The 15,905-nt window shown below is 56.5% G+C and overlaps 1 protein-coding gene across 1 annotated transcript; it reads right to left on the bottom strand.

Annotated features, from left to right (window-relative positions):
- Positions 1-1,269: 1,269 nt before the first annotated feature.
- KCNN4 (potassium calcium-activated channel subfamily N member 4) lies at positions 1,270-15,704 on the bottom strand. Its single transcript, XM_060651366.3, has 9 exons — positions 13,276-15,704; positions 10,128-10,223; positions 8,445-8,872; positions 6,481-6,616; positions 4,196-4,306; positions 3,902-4,020; positions 3,499-3,568; positions 2,219-2,386; positions 1,270-1,807 (listed from the first exon to the last, which is right to left on the bottom strand). The coding sequence occupies exons 1-8, from the start codon at positions 13,432-13,434 to the stop codon at positions 2,222-2,224; spliced, it is 1,284 nt and encodes a 427-aa protein (XP_060507349.1). The 5' UTR covers positions 13,435-15,704; the 3' UTR covers positions 1,270-1,807; positions 2,219-2,221.
- Positions 15,705-15,905: the final 201 nt, after the last annotated feature.

Below are 15,905 nucleotides of genomic sequence, written 5' to 3'. Positions count from 1 at the left end.
CACTTTGCCTCCTTTTTAGAGATTTTGTGCGGTCGTTTGGCAGGGGATCTGGCTGTAACACTGCAAGGAGGGCTTCCTGCAGGGGGAGGGTGTTGGAGATGTCTTCAGAGGTCCCATCCAGTTCCTGTCTCCTCTACTGCCAAGTGGGCTGGTGTCCAGAGGAAGGGCAATTCGTGGCAGTGGGTGGTGCAAGCCCCAGTTTAGCTCCCGGAGCCGAGGGATGAGGCCAACTATGGCTTTGCAGGGAAATCCGAAGATAGCTCAGCAGAGAAGGATGACTCCCAGCCGGGCTTCCCCGCAGAGCGAAGGAAGCGAGGGTGAATCAGCCTCTCAAAGTGGAATGGAGCCGTTGAGGGAAGTGATGGGAAGTGAAACCTCCAAGAGGTCCAAGGCCACTCGGCCTCTGACTCACCTCAGGCAGGGCAGAGGGAGGGCTCAGCCACAGGGCAGGGCAAGCTGGGTGTGAATCTGGGCCCTGTGGCCAGACCTCCAGCCTCTAGACGTGGCCCTTCCTGCAAGCTCAGTTTCTGTATCTCTACAACGGGGTGGGAAGGGTTTGGTCGAGGTGATTTACAGGAGGGAAGCACACAGTAGGGCCTCCAGAACTGCTAGCCCCTCCCCCTTTCCTGTCTGAGTCTTAAGCAGATAATGAAATGAGTATGTTGGGATAGTTTGGGGTTCTTGTTAGTCTCCTGACCGGTGAGTCGTCATCTAGGTCCTGGCGAGATGAGTAGGGGAGGGAGGGCGGCAGGAAAAAGAAAAAGAGCAGCCATGCACCACATCTGAAAAATCAATAGTGAAAATAAAAATGATGAACTGTCTCTCGTGTATCTGGTTCTTACTAAATGCCTGCCCGTCTGTGCCAGTCCCTGTTTTCATCTTCACAGCAGTTCCGTGGGAAGGTGGACCCATTCTAGAAGTGAGGTAAAATGTTCAGAGAGGTGAAGCCACTTGCCCAAAGTCACACAGGTAGTGGATGGCAGAGCTAGGCTTTGGACCCTGAACCAAATCCTGGAATTGAAGCCTTTGCTCTTAGCCTCAGATCTGTGGGGGTGGGGGTTATTGAGGACCCACAGACCTGGGAGGGCACTTAGAGGAGGGGTCTGTTTTATAGACAGGGAAACTAAGGTTCAGGCCAGACAGGGGCCTTCCACTGGATGACCTGCCTGTTGGGAGTGTACATATGTTCAGAAAGAAACAGCAACTTCTTCTGGCTTTGTTTAACATTTATTACAAAGTTAAGAGCAGAGACTGGTGAGTTGTGCCCCCCACCCGCCTTCTCCCCACCAGATACTCTGCAGCTCTGGAAAACTGTGTTCTCCTTGCTCTCCCGCCAGAGGGCGCTGCTTCTTCTCAGCCTCAGGCCTGGTTCCTTCAGCTCCCTTATCCAGCGGTAACTGAGGCATCCCAGGATCCTGGACTCTGGGCCCCCCACCCCCACCCCCGGTCCCCTCCTCCTCTGGGACCCAGAAGTCTCACCCCCCCAGGCACCTCCCTTTCTAACTGAAAGCTGGAGGTCATCCGTAGCAGCATAGTGAGGATGTTTTGTCGAGGGTATGTAGGGTAGTAGTGACCATTTTCCTGTTGGGGGTAGGGGGTGGGCGTGTGTGTGTGTGTGGCCACGGCCCTTCTCCTTGAGCCAGTGTCTCCTCCAGCAGCCATCCGTGAGCGAGCCCATCCAAAGGTGGGGCCCCCTTCGGTCCTTGCACTCGAGGTGCTTTATTCGTAGGGCTGGGTCAGGAGTAGCAGGGACAATGTCCTCGACCTCAATCCTGGGGAAAGTAGCTTGGTTCTTCCTCCATGGGTCCTGGGGAGACAAATAGAGACATGGCTAGACAGGCAGGCCAGAAACCAGAGGGAGAGCAACAGCAGGGACACTGAGGTGGAGACAGACACCAGTGGACAGAGGAGGAAGGAAGAGGGTGGGTGTACCTGCCACCAAGAGACTGGGCATTTGCGCAGAGACTGAGAGCATGCCCAGAGACAGGCAGGCAGACCAAGCAAAGAAAGAGGGAGGAGATATTGAGGGTCAGCAAAGAGAAGGACTATCTCCTTCCTTTCCTGCTAGTCCAGCCCCAAACTTGAGTCCTGTCTTCCAAACAGCAGAAGAGAAAGGGTAGCCTTGTCCCCAAGACCATCCCCTGCCCCTTAGCCCCATGGGGCGCTATCCACGGGCACCATTTCTCCAGAATGTTCTGCCTGAGTCCAGCCCCCTCACCAGCTACGTGGCCTCCTGGCTTGGTTCTGGAAGCTGCTGCGGCCCCAGGGCATTGCTAAGCAGCTCAGTCAGGGTGTCCAGCTTCCGGGCCAGTGCATCCATCCGCTTCTCCAGGGCCTGATGGGAGCTGCTCAGACCCAGCTGCAGGTCACACAGGATCATGTGCATCTGGGCAGAGCGGGTCAGAGGTATCAGTGGGTGAGGTAGACTTCCCCTTATCCCAGCTACTTGGCTCAGTGCTTTCCCTACATGGTTTAAAACACTCTTTAAAAGCGCGGGGAGTGAGAATTCTGTTCCCATTTTTACAGCTATGTAAACAGGCCTAGAGCAGTTAAAATGACATGCCCAAGGCAGCACCTAGAATAAGGCTTAGTACGTAGAAGGTAGGTGCTCACTAAACATTTGTGGAATTGATGAATGACTTCAGAATGCACGTAGCTTTTTCATTACCTTCTCAGATGAGGATTCACAGCTTCATCCTTGAGGGTGTGTGAGCTTTCTATGAGAATTCTTGAATTCTATGTTTTTTGGCCGGATAATCTTCAGAAATTATGACCTGCCAATTCTGGCAGATCTAGGCCACCACCTCCTCACTGAGACCTGCCGTGCAGTTTAGGGGCCTGCATCTGTGACTGTGTTTACCATGGCATTGGCACCAAGGGTCACTGTTTGAATTGTCTCGGGCTAATGAGAAAAAGCAAAGGCCACCGGATAAGCAAAAGGCGCTGTGAGCCAAGCCAAGGGATGTGACATCACCACCCCAATCACTGGCCGAATCAGGTGGCCCCAGCAGAAGAATGGCAAGTGGAGTCTGCCTTGGCCAGGCCAGCGTGCCCAGGGCAGAAGCACCCGTGGCCCTGGGCCCCTCTTTACAATCACAGCAGAGACTGACTTCCCTGAAATGATGGCATCGGTCTGTGTCCGTGTTAATTTGCATTTTATTGGTTTTGCCATGTATGTTTGAATTTGGCTCGTATGTTTGCTTTGGTTTTATTGTTGTCTAAGAGAGAAGGAATGTTATCTGTCCACATGTAACATGACAATAAAAATGATTTAAAACTAAATGCTGGAGTTCTTACACGATTTAAGTTTAAAAGGGATCTGTCCCCTACATGAGTTTAAGAAACTACTGACTCATTCACTCAACCACAAACCTTTGTCAAGTGCGTGTGTGTGCCAGACCCCTGCCGGTGTTCTGTATGCCGGGACCAGATTTCCCTACCGGTGCCGTGGCCCCGAACTCCCTTTTCTTCCAGACCCCTCCCACCGGGCCCTGGTACCTTGGAGATGTCCACCATGGAGTTCACTTGCTCCCGGAGCTTTCTGTGTTTCAGCCGCACCTGGCGGAACCTGTGGGAAGAGGTGCGAGGTTAGAAGTGACCCTTGCTCAGGGATGGATAAGGGGAGAAGAGACTCACAGAGATACGGAGCAGTGGGGAAGGGTTTCCAGAGAGCTGCACCCGTGAGCCCATCTTCCAGGTAGAGACCCAGGTATCCTGACCCACATGTGGAGTGGCACGGACCCACAGACACTGAGACGTGCAAGATGAATCATCAGAGTCACTATGAGGTCTAGGTGGACATCGGTGAGACCGCACATGTGTGTCCTGACCCGGGCACGCACTCACGCTCGCTCACACACACTATGCAGAATGGAGGAGATGTGCACAGAGAGGCCCTCACCTGTTGATGGCAGCCAGCAGCCTGCGCTGGTGCCTTCGGGCAGCTCCACGCTCCTTCCTCCGTGTGTGTTTATAGAACATCCAGGCCTCTTGCAGCACTCGGGCAGCTGATTCCTTCATCTGAGGGTGGGCACGGTGTCAGCGGAGACACCCCTAGGGCTCTGGGAAAGGGGCTGGGGCCTGGACTCCCTGGTCTGAGGGAAGGGAGGGTTGGAGGCTGGGGCAGGAGGAGATGGGTAGGGACTCCTGGGTCTGAGGGAGGCGTGTGCTGTGGGTGCCATGTGCCCATCCTCACCTCTTTGGCATATTGGATGTCCATCATGAAGTTGTGCACGTGCTTCTCTGCTTTATTAAACTCCAGCTTCCGGGCCACCACGGCCACCAGCAGGGCTGTGCAGCAGACCCCCTGTGGGCACAGCAGACGCGATGACAGGAGGCCTCTGGGGCTCCTGTGCCACCAAACTCTCTCCTCGAACCCTCACAACAGCCACAGAAGGCAGGCAAGACCACCCCTAGTTGACAGGTGAGCGGGCCCAGGGAGAACCACAGTCCCACAGCTGTGAGGGGTAGAGCTTAGGATCACAAGTCACATGTCTGAGTCCCACTCGTGTGTAGCATTCATACCACCAGAACGTCCTCTTTCGTTAAGGGCGTGACTGGAGAAGGAGAGATTCTGGGCGAGGGGCAGTCCCCACCACTGCCTCCCCATTGCTCTCACCCAGTTGACAATCAGATCACTGAGGGTATCCCTCAACCTCCTCCCACCCCTGTGGCTCCTGCCCACTCCTGGCCACGTCCCTTCCCTCCTGGACCATCGCCAGCCTCCCCTCTCCTGACCTTGACCTCAGGGAGATCTAACAATTATGACCCTGCCCCCTTACCCTAATCTAGGCTCCCCCTGCCCCAAACTTCTTAGCCTGGCTTTCAGAGCCTTTCAAGGTCTAGGCTTTGCCTCCAGACAACTCAGCCTGGCCTCATTGTGCCTCAGCTGCCTGAGCGCTTTGGTCCGTAGGCTTCTCCCTTCTCCCAAGGCCTCTGACCCATCAGCTGCTCAGTGGCACCTGCTGTGCTTCCTTACAATAAATTTTCTTCTGGAGCCTTCCTCTTCCCCAAGCTGTATCTCAGCTCACAAAACCTCTGAACAATTTACTTGTTGGCAAACATCGGTTCCCCGACTGCTTGTATTCAAAGCCCAGCTCTGAGCACGTTCCTTGATCTCTCAGTGTCTCACTTTCTTCCTGTGAAATGGGCACGCCCTCACAGTATGACCCTGTGGATTCCTTAAGTTAACACCTGGAAAGTGTTCAGAGCAGAGACTGGCACAGAGTATGTGCTCAGTAAAGTTGGCTATGATTATTCCATTATGCTGGCGAACCTCTCAGCCAGGAGTTGGGCTGTAAGCTCTAGTGAAAATTGCCTGATCTTTCTAGGTCTCTCCTTGACCAAGGTTTCTCCTTGTGTCAAATGAGGGAGGAGGTCCCAGGCAGCCCTGAGGGTTCCTGACCTTTTGGGAGTGTTTCCTTGGTTGAACCTCTACCCCTCTTTGCTGGTCCCAAAGACTCACCCCTGGGGAGGGGATCACACTTAACTATCACCCCATCCATCACCAGTGGGCCCAGGGCTTGGAGATGCAGCATGTCCTTTCTGAGACAATATCAGGGCTGGGGGCTGGCAGCCCAAGTCCCTGAGGGTGGGAGGAGCCATATCTCATGAGGAGGTGAAGGCCAAGGCCATGAGTGTTGGGTCCTGGATGGGGCTAGGGACCAGGTGGGGGGAACTAGATGCCTGGGTCTATGAAAGAAAGCTGGTAGATGTCAGGATTCAGGAGGAGGCTAGCTCTGGGGACCCTTTGCCTCATCCTTGAGAACAGAGGAGCTAGGGTGGGGACAGCTGGATGCTTGGGACTAGTTAACAAATAACAGCCCTCTCACCCCCACCCCCTAACCCATATACTGAACGTTTCCTACGTGCTCGGTGCTGTCTGACACCCTTTATGTGGTTTAATTAATTTAATCTCAGGAACCCCATGAGGAATATGCTAATATCAGCATGTTCATTTTATAGATGAAGAAACTAGGAGATTATAAGGCTTGATCCCTGCTTTGAAGTGGCAGAAACAGGATTTGAACCCAGGCAGCCTGACCCTACAGGCATGCTTTTGATGAATCTATAGCCTTAATGGAGGCTGGAGACTGGGTTCCTGAATCCTGGAGGAGCCTAGCACTGGGAAATCAGGTGTCTGTGTCCTAGACAGTTGAGAGGGTAGGGGTGTGAGGGGCAGGGTGCCTGAGGCTTCATGAGGCTCAGGGCTGGATTCCTGGATTCCGGAAGGAAATAGGGCTGGGAAGTCAGGGGCCTATTTTCTTGAGGACGGTGAAGCCTAGGGTCCTAGGTTCCAAAGAGAGCAAGGACGTATGGGATGGATTCCTGGGTTTTGTAAGGAAATGGGGCAGTGGGTGTCCAGACACCCAAGTTTCTCGGGAGTGTCCTTGAATGCCTTTGTTGGCTCCATGATTTCTTGGGGCCCAGAGGATGAGCAATTTGGGACAGGGGTAGGGTCCCTGAGGAGGCTGTACTCACCATGACTCCAGTGCAGAGGCAGACAATCTTGCCCCACATGGTGCCTGGCACCACGTCCCCATAGCCAATGGTCAGGAATGTGATGGGGATCAGCCACAGTGTGTCCGAAAGGTGTCCGGTGGCATTAACAGCCTGCCTGTGGGGAAAGAGGAGTTAGTTCTGAAACCTCACCCCAGGGGTTTCCATGATGTCTGATACTCTCCTTCCCAACACACCTACAGTCCCCAGAAACAGAGAAAAAGTCAGTAAGTTCTGGGCTTTGGAGAGCCTGCCCGGCTTCCTCTCTGCTGTGTGAGCTGGGCAAGAGAGGCTCAGCCACTCTGGGCTATGGAATTTGAACCTGGATCCAACCAATTCCAAAGCCTGTTTGGTTTTAGCTAGGTTACCAGGACTGCTGCTTTCAGAGTGTATTGTTGGAGGGTTGAGAGGGGGCAGAAACCCAGCCCAAAGTCCACTTGTCCACCCTGACAGTGATCCCATCTACCCGGAGGAAGGGGAGCCTTTTTCTTAAAGAAAGAAAAAAAATTTACATATCTATATCTATCTATCTATCTATCTATCTATCTATCATCTATCTATCTATCTATCTATCTATCTATCTATGGTAATCTACACCAATGTGGGGCTCAAACTCACAACCCCAAGACCAAGAGTCCCATGCTCCACCTATAGAGCCAGCCAGGCACCCCAGGGGCCCCTTTTTCTAATGTCTACAAAGATGTTGTATGGCCTATGGGTGGCCCCATCAAGACTAAAAAGGCAGGACCCTGTCCTCCCTTCCCCTCACTTCACGGAAGGAGACATTTAGTTCCAGCCATGGAAGGGATTGAAGATCCTGATTTGTCTAACTCAAGCCCACAGACCACTTGCATCGGGGTCAGCAGGGAAAGCTTCATTCATGATGCCCCTAGACCCATCACAGCCACTACTCTCTGGAGGCAGGGACTGATTTTACACTGTTAATTCCCACTCCCTTCATCCAGAGGGACATTCAAGTTTGAGGACTTCTGTCTTGGGATTTAGAAATTTGACCCCCTCCCCACCCTCCCATTTTTCAAATGAGAAACATGGTGGGAGGAAAACAGATTCTGCAAGATGAAGGAGTTGAAAATCATGAAAGATTAGAATTGCTGGGGAGACTTGAAAGACGGTGGGATTTGACACCCATTTTACAGATGAAGGAACAGAGGGTCAGAGAGGAAGGATCTAAAGCCAGTGCTTGTCATTCCCTGCCTCTTTTCAAGAATCCTTTGCCAGAGGTACTGAACCAGAGGTTCCCAAACTTGAGCAGGGATCAGAATCACCTGTTAAAACAGATTGCTTGGCCCCACCCACCAGAGTTTTAATTTGGTAGGTCTGGGTAGGGCTTGAGAATTTGGATTTGCAGCAAGTTCCCAGGTGATGCTGCTGGTCCGGGAACCACACTTTAAGAAACACCGACTAAGAGTACCTTCGCTTTCTTTATCTGTAAGAGAGAGAAACTGAGGCCCTGAAAGGCTACGGGCCCAGCATCCAGTCTGTCCAGCAGGCAGCCTGGAATCCTGTATCCATTCCCGGCAGGGAATTTCCTTCCAGAGCAGCCCCAAATCACCCCCTGTCCCAGGATCACAGGGACTGCCCACAGAGCATCTCTGTGCTAATTCGGAAGAGGTGTCACTGACCTCCAACCGGGCAGTGGCAACCCTTGGCCAGGCACCAGAGACTGAATAGATGCCTGGAAACCTGAGACAGGGCAGGTGTGGGAGTGGGAAGGGAAGGGCTTGCTAGGGCCTGTGTGTGTCTGGGGAGACTGGAAGTGGTCAGTTGGTTCCTCCCACCCCAGTGGATGAGTGTGGACAAACAGCTTTCTCCTCCGCTTTGCCCCCAAGGGGCCCAAGCTGTACCGCCATCCAGGGAAGCTGTGGCTGTAAGCGGCTCCCTCGGATGCTCCAGGTACCCCGACCCTCCACCCCCAGTACCCTCACCTCTCGGCCACCGACAGCACCCAGGCGGTGGTGAGCCAGAGGCCAAGCGTGAGGCAGAGCAGCAGGCGACCGGGGTGCGTGTTCATGTACAGCTTGGCCACGAACCAGTGGCGGAAGCGGACCTGGTTGAGGGCGCCGATGCTGCGGTAGGACGCGTTGAGCAAGACGCCGCTGCGCAGGAGGACGGCGCGGGGCACCAGGTAGAGGCGCAGCAGCATGGCCAGCGACAGCAGCGCCTCCCCCTCATCCAGGAAGCCCGGCCAGGACTGCGTCGCCGCGGACCGGGACCCTAAACCCTGAGCGCACCGCGGACCCCGCACCGGCGCTGGGTGCAGAGCGCACACGGCCAGCTCCAGCACGATCTGCGCCGCCTGCCGCCCGGTCAGCGCCACGCGCCAGTCCCGGAGCCCGTTGTCGGTCATGAACAACTGCGGGGAGGGGACAGAGTGGGGAGGCAGGGGGTCACACGAAGGTCAAGAGGCCGCCTGCCTGTCTGCGTCTGCCTGCGTCCGAAGATAAGGGAGACGCGCCCACCGGGGGGGCCCTGGGTGCGGGGGAAGGGGGGGAGGGAGGCAGCACAGGTCGGGCAGGTGGGACTGGGGAGGGTGAGGAAGGAGTGGGACAGGATCTGAGGAGGGCGTCTCTGCACCTTTTCCCACCCCCACCCCCAGTTTCAGCCCACTTCCAGAACTTTCTGTGTGCCCCACATTGTTCTATATATGGAAGATACAGGTGAGGAAAACAGAAACCCCTGCCTCCCTGGAGCTTACAGTTCACATCCACGGAGCCCTCTCCACCTCCTGCTTCTGGGGACACGGGTAGTAACTAACTGTAAACCGCACACCATTAGCAATGGCTATAGGTGACATTTTACAGGGCACTTTGGACGTGGCAGGCACTACTCTCTCTCCTTTCCATGTTATGACTCAGGGAATGCTCACAACACAGTGAGATTGAAAGCATTATGAGGCCCATTTTACAGATGCAGAAACTGAGGCCCAGGTCCCCCATGTGTAGCAGCACAGCTGAGCTATAAATCGAGGCCATTTCACCTTTTGAATGACTGCTGTTAATGATAATACGTACTTTTTACTGAGTGGGCATCACAGGGGGAATTATTACATATGGCCAATAACCCCCATTTTATAGGGTAAAGGGGGAAGGGATAGAGGCAACAGGATCCTGGGATGTGGGGGGTGGGATGAGGGGAGAGGGGTGGAGAGTTGAGTGTCTGGATGAGATATGAGATGGGAGGGGGGCGATGGGTGGAAAGATACCCCACCCACCCCCCACCGGGTCTAGAGGGTAATTGTCAGAGAGGTGGGGAGCTCAGGAGTAGGGAGGGACCTTCAGGCACAAAGCCTGGAATGGTGGGGCCTCAAGGATGGAGGACAGAGATCTGGGGGGGGGGGGGGGCTGGGCCTGGAGTGGGGGTGTCTGGGGGTGAGAGTTCTCAGCACCCCAGGGCTGCAAATGGAGCACGGGACTGGGTTGCTCCAGGAGGCTCTGTCTGTCTGTCTGTGGTTATTCTCATCTCGGTGGGTGAGGCTGTGGACAAATCTTAGGGTGGAGAAACCTCATTACTCAGACCAGGAGGAGGAGTGTGGAAAGTGTGAGCCGACAGGGTGTGGTGGGGGCTGGGGGGGAGCAAGGAAGGGGCCCCCGGGGTGGGGCCCGCCCTACCTGGACCTCTTTGGCGTGAAATACCACGATAAGACAAAGAAGCAAGAAGGTGGAAATGCTGATCATGCATTTAACCAGGAACAGGTAGAGCGCCCACTGTTGGGAGGGATAGAAAATGGGGTAAGATTCCAGGCCCCCTCTACCTTCCTCCCCAATGCCATCCCTTCTCAGTTCCCAATTTCCTGGCCTCCTCCGCCCATCCCCCTGCCTGTCTCCCCCCTTCCCCCCCCTCCCCCCACCAAAACCTGGTTCTACCTGATGTCTCGGTTTGGGGGAACTCTCAAAACCATCATAGGGTCCCCAGGGAGAGTGCCCTTTTCCTTCCCAGCCCGACAGCCTCCTCTTCAGCCACTCTCCTAGGACCCACACCTGAGGGGGGACCTTGCAATCCCTTTTAAATTCCCCCAACCCCCTCCCCATCAAAAAACTGTTCCTCAAGTGTGTGGGGGTGGGGTCTAGAAACACACACCTGGCCTTTAGGAAGTTCCCCCCTCTTCCCTTCTCACACAGCTGGTCCTGCCCTAGAAAGCAACCTGCCCTAGAAGGTTCTACCGTCTTCTCTGTTCCCCCAAGGAGCCTAGAGATTATCTCTCAGTACCCAAGGGGTAAATGGCACCCCCCTCCATCCAGGGCACTGGGTCCCTGAGACCCCAGCCCCAGCTCTGAGGAAGGCCACTGAGTCCTGTCCCCTGCGTCTCCTTCCCATTGCTCTCTCTCCTGGCTCTAAGCCCAGGGCAGATCTGGCCGGAAGCACATGGCCTCCAGAAACCACGGAGAGATTTTTTTCCCCCCCTCTCTTTGTGTGGCAATACCTTGGAGAGATCTAGAATTCTTGAAGGAGGGATTTAGGCGGGACTGGGATTGCTGGATACCATAGCAGGAGTGGGGAGGGGTCCCCACCTGAGGAGTGTTGTTAGTGGGGAGGGGACCACCTGGGCTCCCACGCTGAGCTTAGCACCTACTTCCCCTCTCAGATGGCTGCTGGCTCCCCTGGGGCCAGGGCCCCACCTTCTGTGCAGGGGAAGAGGGCCAGTTTCCCGCCCCAGGGGGCCTGCCCCCCCACCCCTCCCAGAACAATGGTGCTGTTGTTCCTAGCCCTCCCCTACCCCTTCATCCTGCTAAGTCTCCCTAATTCCCTTGTCTCTTTCTTCAGTGTGTCTCAGACTCCAGTAGACACACCCCCTGCCCACACAGCACCCCACTTCTCTGGTGGCCCTCTCTACTTTGCCGGTTTCTCTTCCCCCAAATCCCTGACTCAGTCTCTGGGGATGCTTCTGCTTCTATCTCTATTTGTGTTTGAGGGCCTCTGTTTCTGCCAGGCTTTCCATCTCCCTGTGTGCAGCTCACTTGGGGAGCTCTCGCTGTCTCTCTGTGTGACTGTACTTCTGTCTCTCACTGCATCTCTGTCTCTGTCTCCTACCGCCTTTGTCTCTCTGTGTATCTCAGTCTCTCTGCGTCTCTGTCGCTCAGTGGCAGCCTCTCTGTGCCTCTCTCCGCCCCTCCCCCTGCTCATATCTCCATCTTGTTCCCTGCACCTGTTCTCCTCCAGCCCCTCCCCCCCCAGCAGGTGTCCGGGGCCCTGCAAAATGAGCCCATAAGATTGAGATGGAGGTGGGGGGCAGGGATGGATGTTGTCAAGGCACAAGTGGAAAGGGGGCTGAGGAGGACCCTTAGGGCCGCGTATCTGAACCCTCACCCCCAGTCTACAGATGGGGAGACTGAGGCTCAGAAAGCCACAGCACCTTCTCCAGAGTCCAACTGCCACAGGCAGCAGCCTGGCAGGCAGCAGAGGGAAGGAAGAAATGAGAGGTGAGAAGGTGGAGGGAGGGAGTGGGGTAGGAAAGACCCCCCTGTCCTTTCCCATCTGTGGAGCTCACGTCCTCACCTCCCCTGGGCGGGGTGCTGAAGCGTGGGAGCGGCGGGTAGGCTCTGGCCATGCTTCCTGTTGGCATGGGCTTCGGTGGCCCCACCCCCTCTGTCCCCGCTGCCCTGGCCTCAGCTGCCCGGCCAGAGGAAGCCAGCCTGCTCTCACCCTGCATGTGGCTCCTGATCCCTTCGGAACTGCCCTCCTCCCCTGCCCCCAAATCCAAGCCTGAGCCTCCCTCCTCCAGGAATCACCCCAACCCGGTCCTCAAGTCAGTCCCCCCCAGCCAGCCCAGTTCCACATCCCTTACCCCAGACAGTTCTCCAACCCCTCCTTTCCGGTTAAGCAATTCTGTTCTGTCCTCAGTCCACGGATCCTGACCCCTGTCCTCCATCTGCCCCATCACTGCCCAGACCCGGGATGGAATGCGCCCAGAGCCTGCTCAGACCTGTCCTGGCCCCACCTGTCCTTTTCCTTCCTACTCACACTATCCTCGGTCGGGCCCCCTTCCCACAAAGGCGCTCTAAGCCTCGTTCTTCAGACCCAGAAGCTTGGGTTCCCAGCCTCCTCCCCTGGGACCTACGAGTCCAGGCTTCTGCACACCTACTTCTCCACTATGTCTCAGACTAAATAGCAGGTAGACTGTGGGGAGGTTGGGAATGACAGACATGCGGAGGGGCAGGGGTGGTTTTCTGTTTCCCACCCCCACCCCAGCCAGTTTCTTGGGCTCTCAGCCCTTTGCAGCCAAGCCACTAGGTAAAGGTTAGACTTTAGATAAGGACCAAGGAGCCGCCGCCTACTGGAAGAAGTTCGTTTTTCTCCCCACCCTCCCTTCACTGACCCTGAGGCTATCTCTCCTCTAATGGGCTCTTGGGAGACTGGAGGATCTGATCAGCCGCCCCCTGGCCTCCAGGGGTCCTGGACCTCCAGCTGTCCAATTGCAAACCTTCAAATACTGAGACACTGTGACCCCTCTTCCCTTCCTTTTGCAGAGAGAGCCCTGAGCATTTACCTCCCCTGGGCCCTAGGAGTCCGGCCCCCCAGCCCCCTCCTCCCTCACACCCAGGAGTCTGGGACTTCCGCCGCCTCCTCAGACCCAGAAGCACAGACCCCCTCACCCCTCCTCCCTCAGACTTAGGGCTCCAGACCCTCAGCGGCTCCTCTCTCAGACCCAGGGGTCCAGGTCTCCTCGCTCCTCCTCCTTCAGGCCCAGGAGTCTCTCCCCCCAGCCCCTCCTCCCTCAGCCCCCAGCCTCCCAGGACCCAGGATAAGAGTTCCACTCACCGGGCACCCTCCAAACCATAGCATCTCCGCGTGCAGCACCATGAGTCCGATGCCAGTTCCCGCCAGTGCCAGTGCCCAGCCAGCCAGCCACTTCTCCTGCTCCAGCAGCCGCTTTCGCCGCTGTAGGGCCCCCAGGCCTGGCACCAGCTCCCCGCCCATGGCCCCTGCGGTCTTGGGGCTCAGCCAGCTTCCTGCCCAGGGTCCCCCACCTCGCAGCACACAAAGGGCAGCCACTGTGGCTTGCAGGTCCTCAGTCTGCTCTGCTCCTCGCTCTGGGGCTCTTGCTTTGAGGCACGGAGGGAGTCTGTGCCCTCTGGGGGTGGTGACGGTTGGGCAGGGCGGGGAGGGACTGGCGTGGCCCTTGGGCAGAGGGGAGGCTCCCCAACCTCCCTTCTCGGTCTAAGGAGGGACCGGGGTGTGTCTCGGGGCAGAGCAAGGAAGAGGCGTGCATCCACGTGGATAAAGACACATGCTTCTGGGACACAATAGGTTTTGTCACACACAACGGTCTGCGCCCTGTAACACACACCTTCACTCAGCCCCACCCAGACACCACAAGACGCGGGGTGATGAACCTTCACACACGGCATGGCCGGAGACGGAACCTAACACACATGGGCACACAACACAACCTACACCGAGTGACTCACAACTCCCGATGAGCTCTGAAACCCACAGCCACACCCAGACACCACACATGCGGTGTGACCCACGCCGGCACTCAGCGAGGCAGGCACTGCCCCGGGTCGCACGTGACCACCCAAATATTGTCCACACACAGGCACAAACATGACAATCAAAACGGATGCAACATTCTCCGACACAAATAGCCACACCCAGACCCCTGCACACGGTGCACGGCCACAGCTACATTAGCATAACACATACCAGTTTTCCCACAGACACACAATATGTATTGACTCAGTGACACCCAGATGCCACACTCAACACATCTATGTAAACAATGCGCTAGTAAGTGTCCCAAACATTCTACACCCGCGGAATGACACCCAATGTGTGCAGACGCACCACGTTTAGGGACACACCTGTGGCCGTCCCCCAGCCCCAGCACAGAGAGAAATGCACACCGATCCACATCATAGCACCTGGCGACCCGGGCGCACAGGCTCAGAATGATTTGCAGCACAGACAGACTGACTGTGCCACACAGTATACCCCGGGGCACAGTGCCATTCAGATGCGTAGTTAGAACAACATGAATGGACCCACGGAGAGACCTACACTGCACAGCGACACATAGAAAAAGCCCCAAACAGCACATGCCCAGAGTAAGACATCCTGCTCTATTTTGGTGCATCACGGAGGACAGAACCCAGAGCGGTGCCCCACGGGGGAGGGAGCCCCATGCAGCTGGGGCACAGTCTACCCGGACCACGACGCCTAAATGCAACACGCAGAGTAGGGCATGCAGTATCTCCTCTGACTGACAAGCCACATCCGAACTACACCCACACACGGCCCGGTGCATGATGCACTCCAACACGCATGGCCACACCAACACACAAACACAACATACACAGAGTCCTACACGGACACAGAATGACACAAAGCACACCGACACAGTATTTCCCGGCACCATCTTTCACAAAACACCGTGCGTCGCAATAAAACAGCAGATGTGATCCACTGGCCCGGCCAACACCCGGGCCCGCAACGACAGCACGCACACCACCGGGGCGACGCCCTCCAGTGCAACAGAATACACAGCCACACAAACAGCACGCTCTGCGCGCGGGCACCCAGGCTGTGTTCATGGCGGGGAAAGGAGAGGCCCCCGCGATGGACACGCCTAGACATGACACACAGGGTTGCATCTCTGAATGACAGCTCACCATGACACACGCAAGCCCCATAACGAGACGCAACGCACAGCGACGTTACAGAACGGCACATGCGAGCAGAGTGACGCACGGTGACTCCTAGGGTGACCCACGATGCAGAATGCCACCACACGCAGCAGCACCGAGATAACACACGGACCTGGCCGTGTGCATCTGGACACAGACGGGACCGTCTTCCGGCCACACACGAGGAGACACTGGCACGCTACCATGAGACACACACCTTGCACACGCTGACCTCCGGGACACAGCCCGCACCTGCAGGGATCTCGCAGATGGAACCCCTCTCCCTCCCATGTCATATGTCACGAAGAGACACGGCCCCACCAGCCACAGGGAATCGAGACACTCATGCACAAACACGTCTGGCGACACACCCAGCAACGCCAAACGGTACACACGGACACACCGGGTGGCAACAGCACAGCTCGTGCAGGTGCCATGCCTGCTCCAGGGCACACTTGTGATTCCCCCCTCGGGGTGCAACACAGCGGGAGAGTGATGGGGACACCCCCAGGCACACCCAGACACCATGCGCATGCCCGCGGGGAGAAAACACTGCCCCTGGGGACTCCTGAGGCTGCAGCAGCCCGGGCGACCCCCCCCCCCCCCCCCCCCCCCCCCCCGCTAGCCGCCACCCTTGTGGCCTGGCCCGGGTCTCTCTGCGCCTCTTGTCCTCCCTCTCTGGTTCCTAGGCCTCACCTCGGGCCCCTCCCTCAGCCTCTCCTGCTCTGGGAGCCTCCAGGTCCTGCCTTGCCTTGGTCGCTG

Source organism: Panthera onca, chromosome E2, assembly GCF_046562875.1.
Source record: "Panthera onca isolate mPanOnc1 chromosome E2, mPanOnc1 haplotype 2, whole genome shotgun sequence".
NCBI classification, from domain to species: Eukaryota; Metazoa; Chordata; class Mammalia; order Carnivora; family Felidae; genus Panthera; species Panthera onca.
Note: the sequence above shows the minus strand (reverse complement) of the source record. Positions and strands in the feature narration are given on the sequence as shown.

Excerpts from the sequence above, each read along its gene's own strand:
- KCNN4 (XM_060651366.3), bottom strand. The coding sequence starts at position 13,434 with ATGGGCGGGGAGCTGGTGCCAGGCCTGGGGGCCCTACAGCGGCGAAAG. Across the intron at positions 4,307-6,480 it reads GCCTCTGCACTGGAGTCATG|GGGGTCTGCTGCACAGCCCT; the intron begins GTGAGTACAGCC and ends CTGTGCCCACAG. Across the intron at positions 3,569-3,901 it reads CTGCTGGCTGCCATCAACAG|GTTCCGCCAGGTGCGGCTGA; the intron begins GTGAGGGCCTCT and ends CTCTTCCCACAG.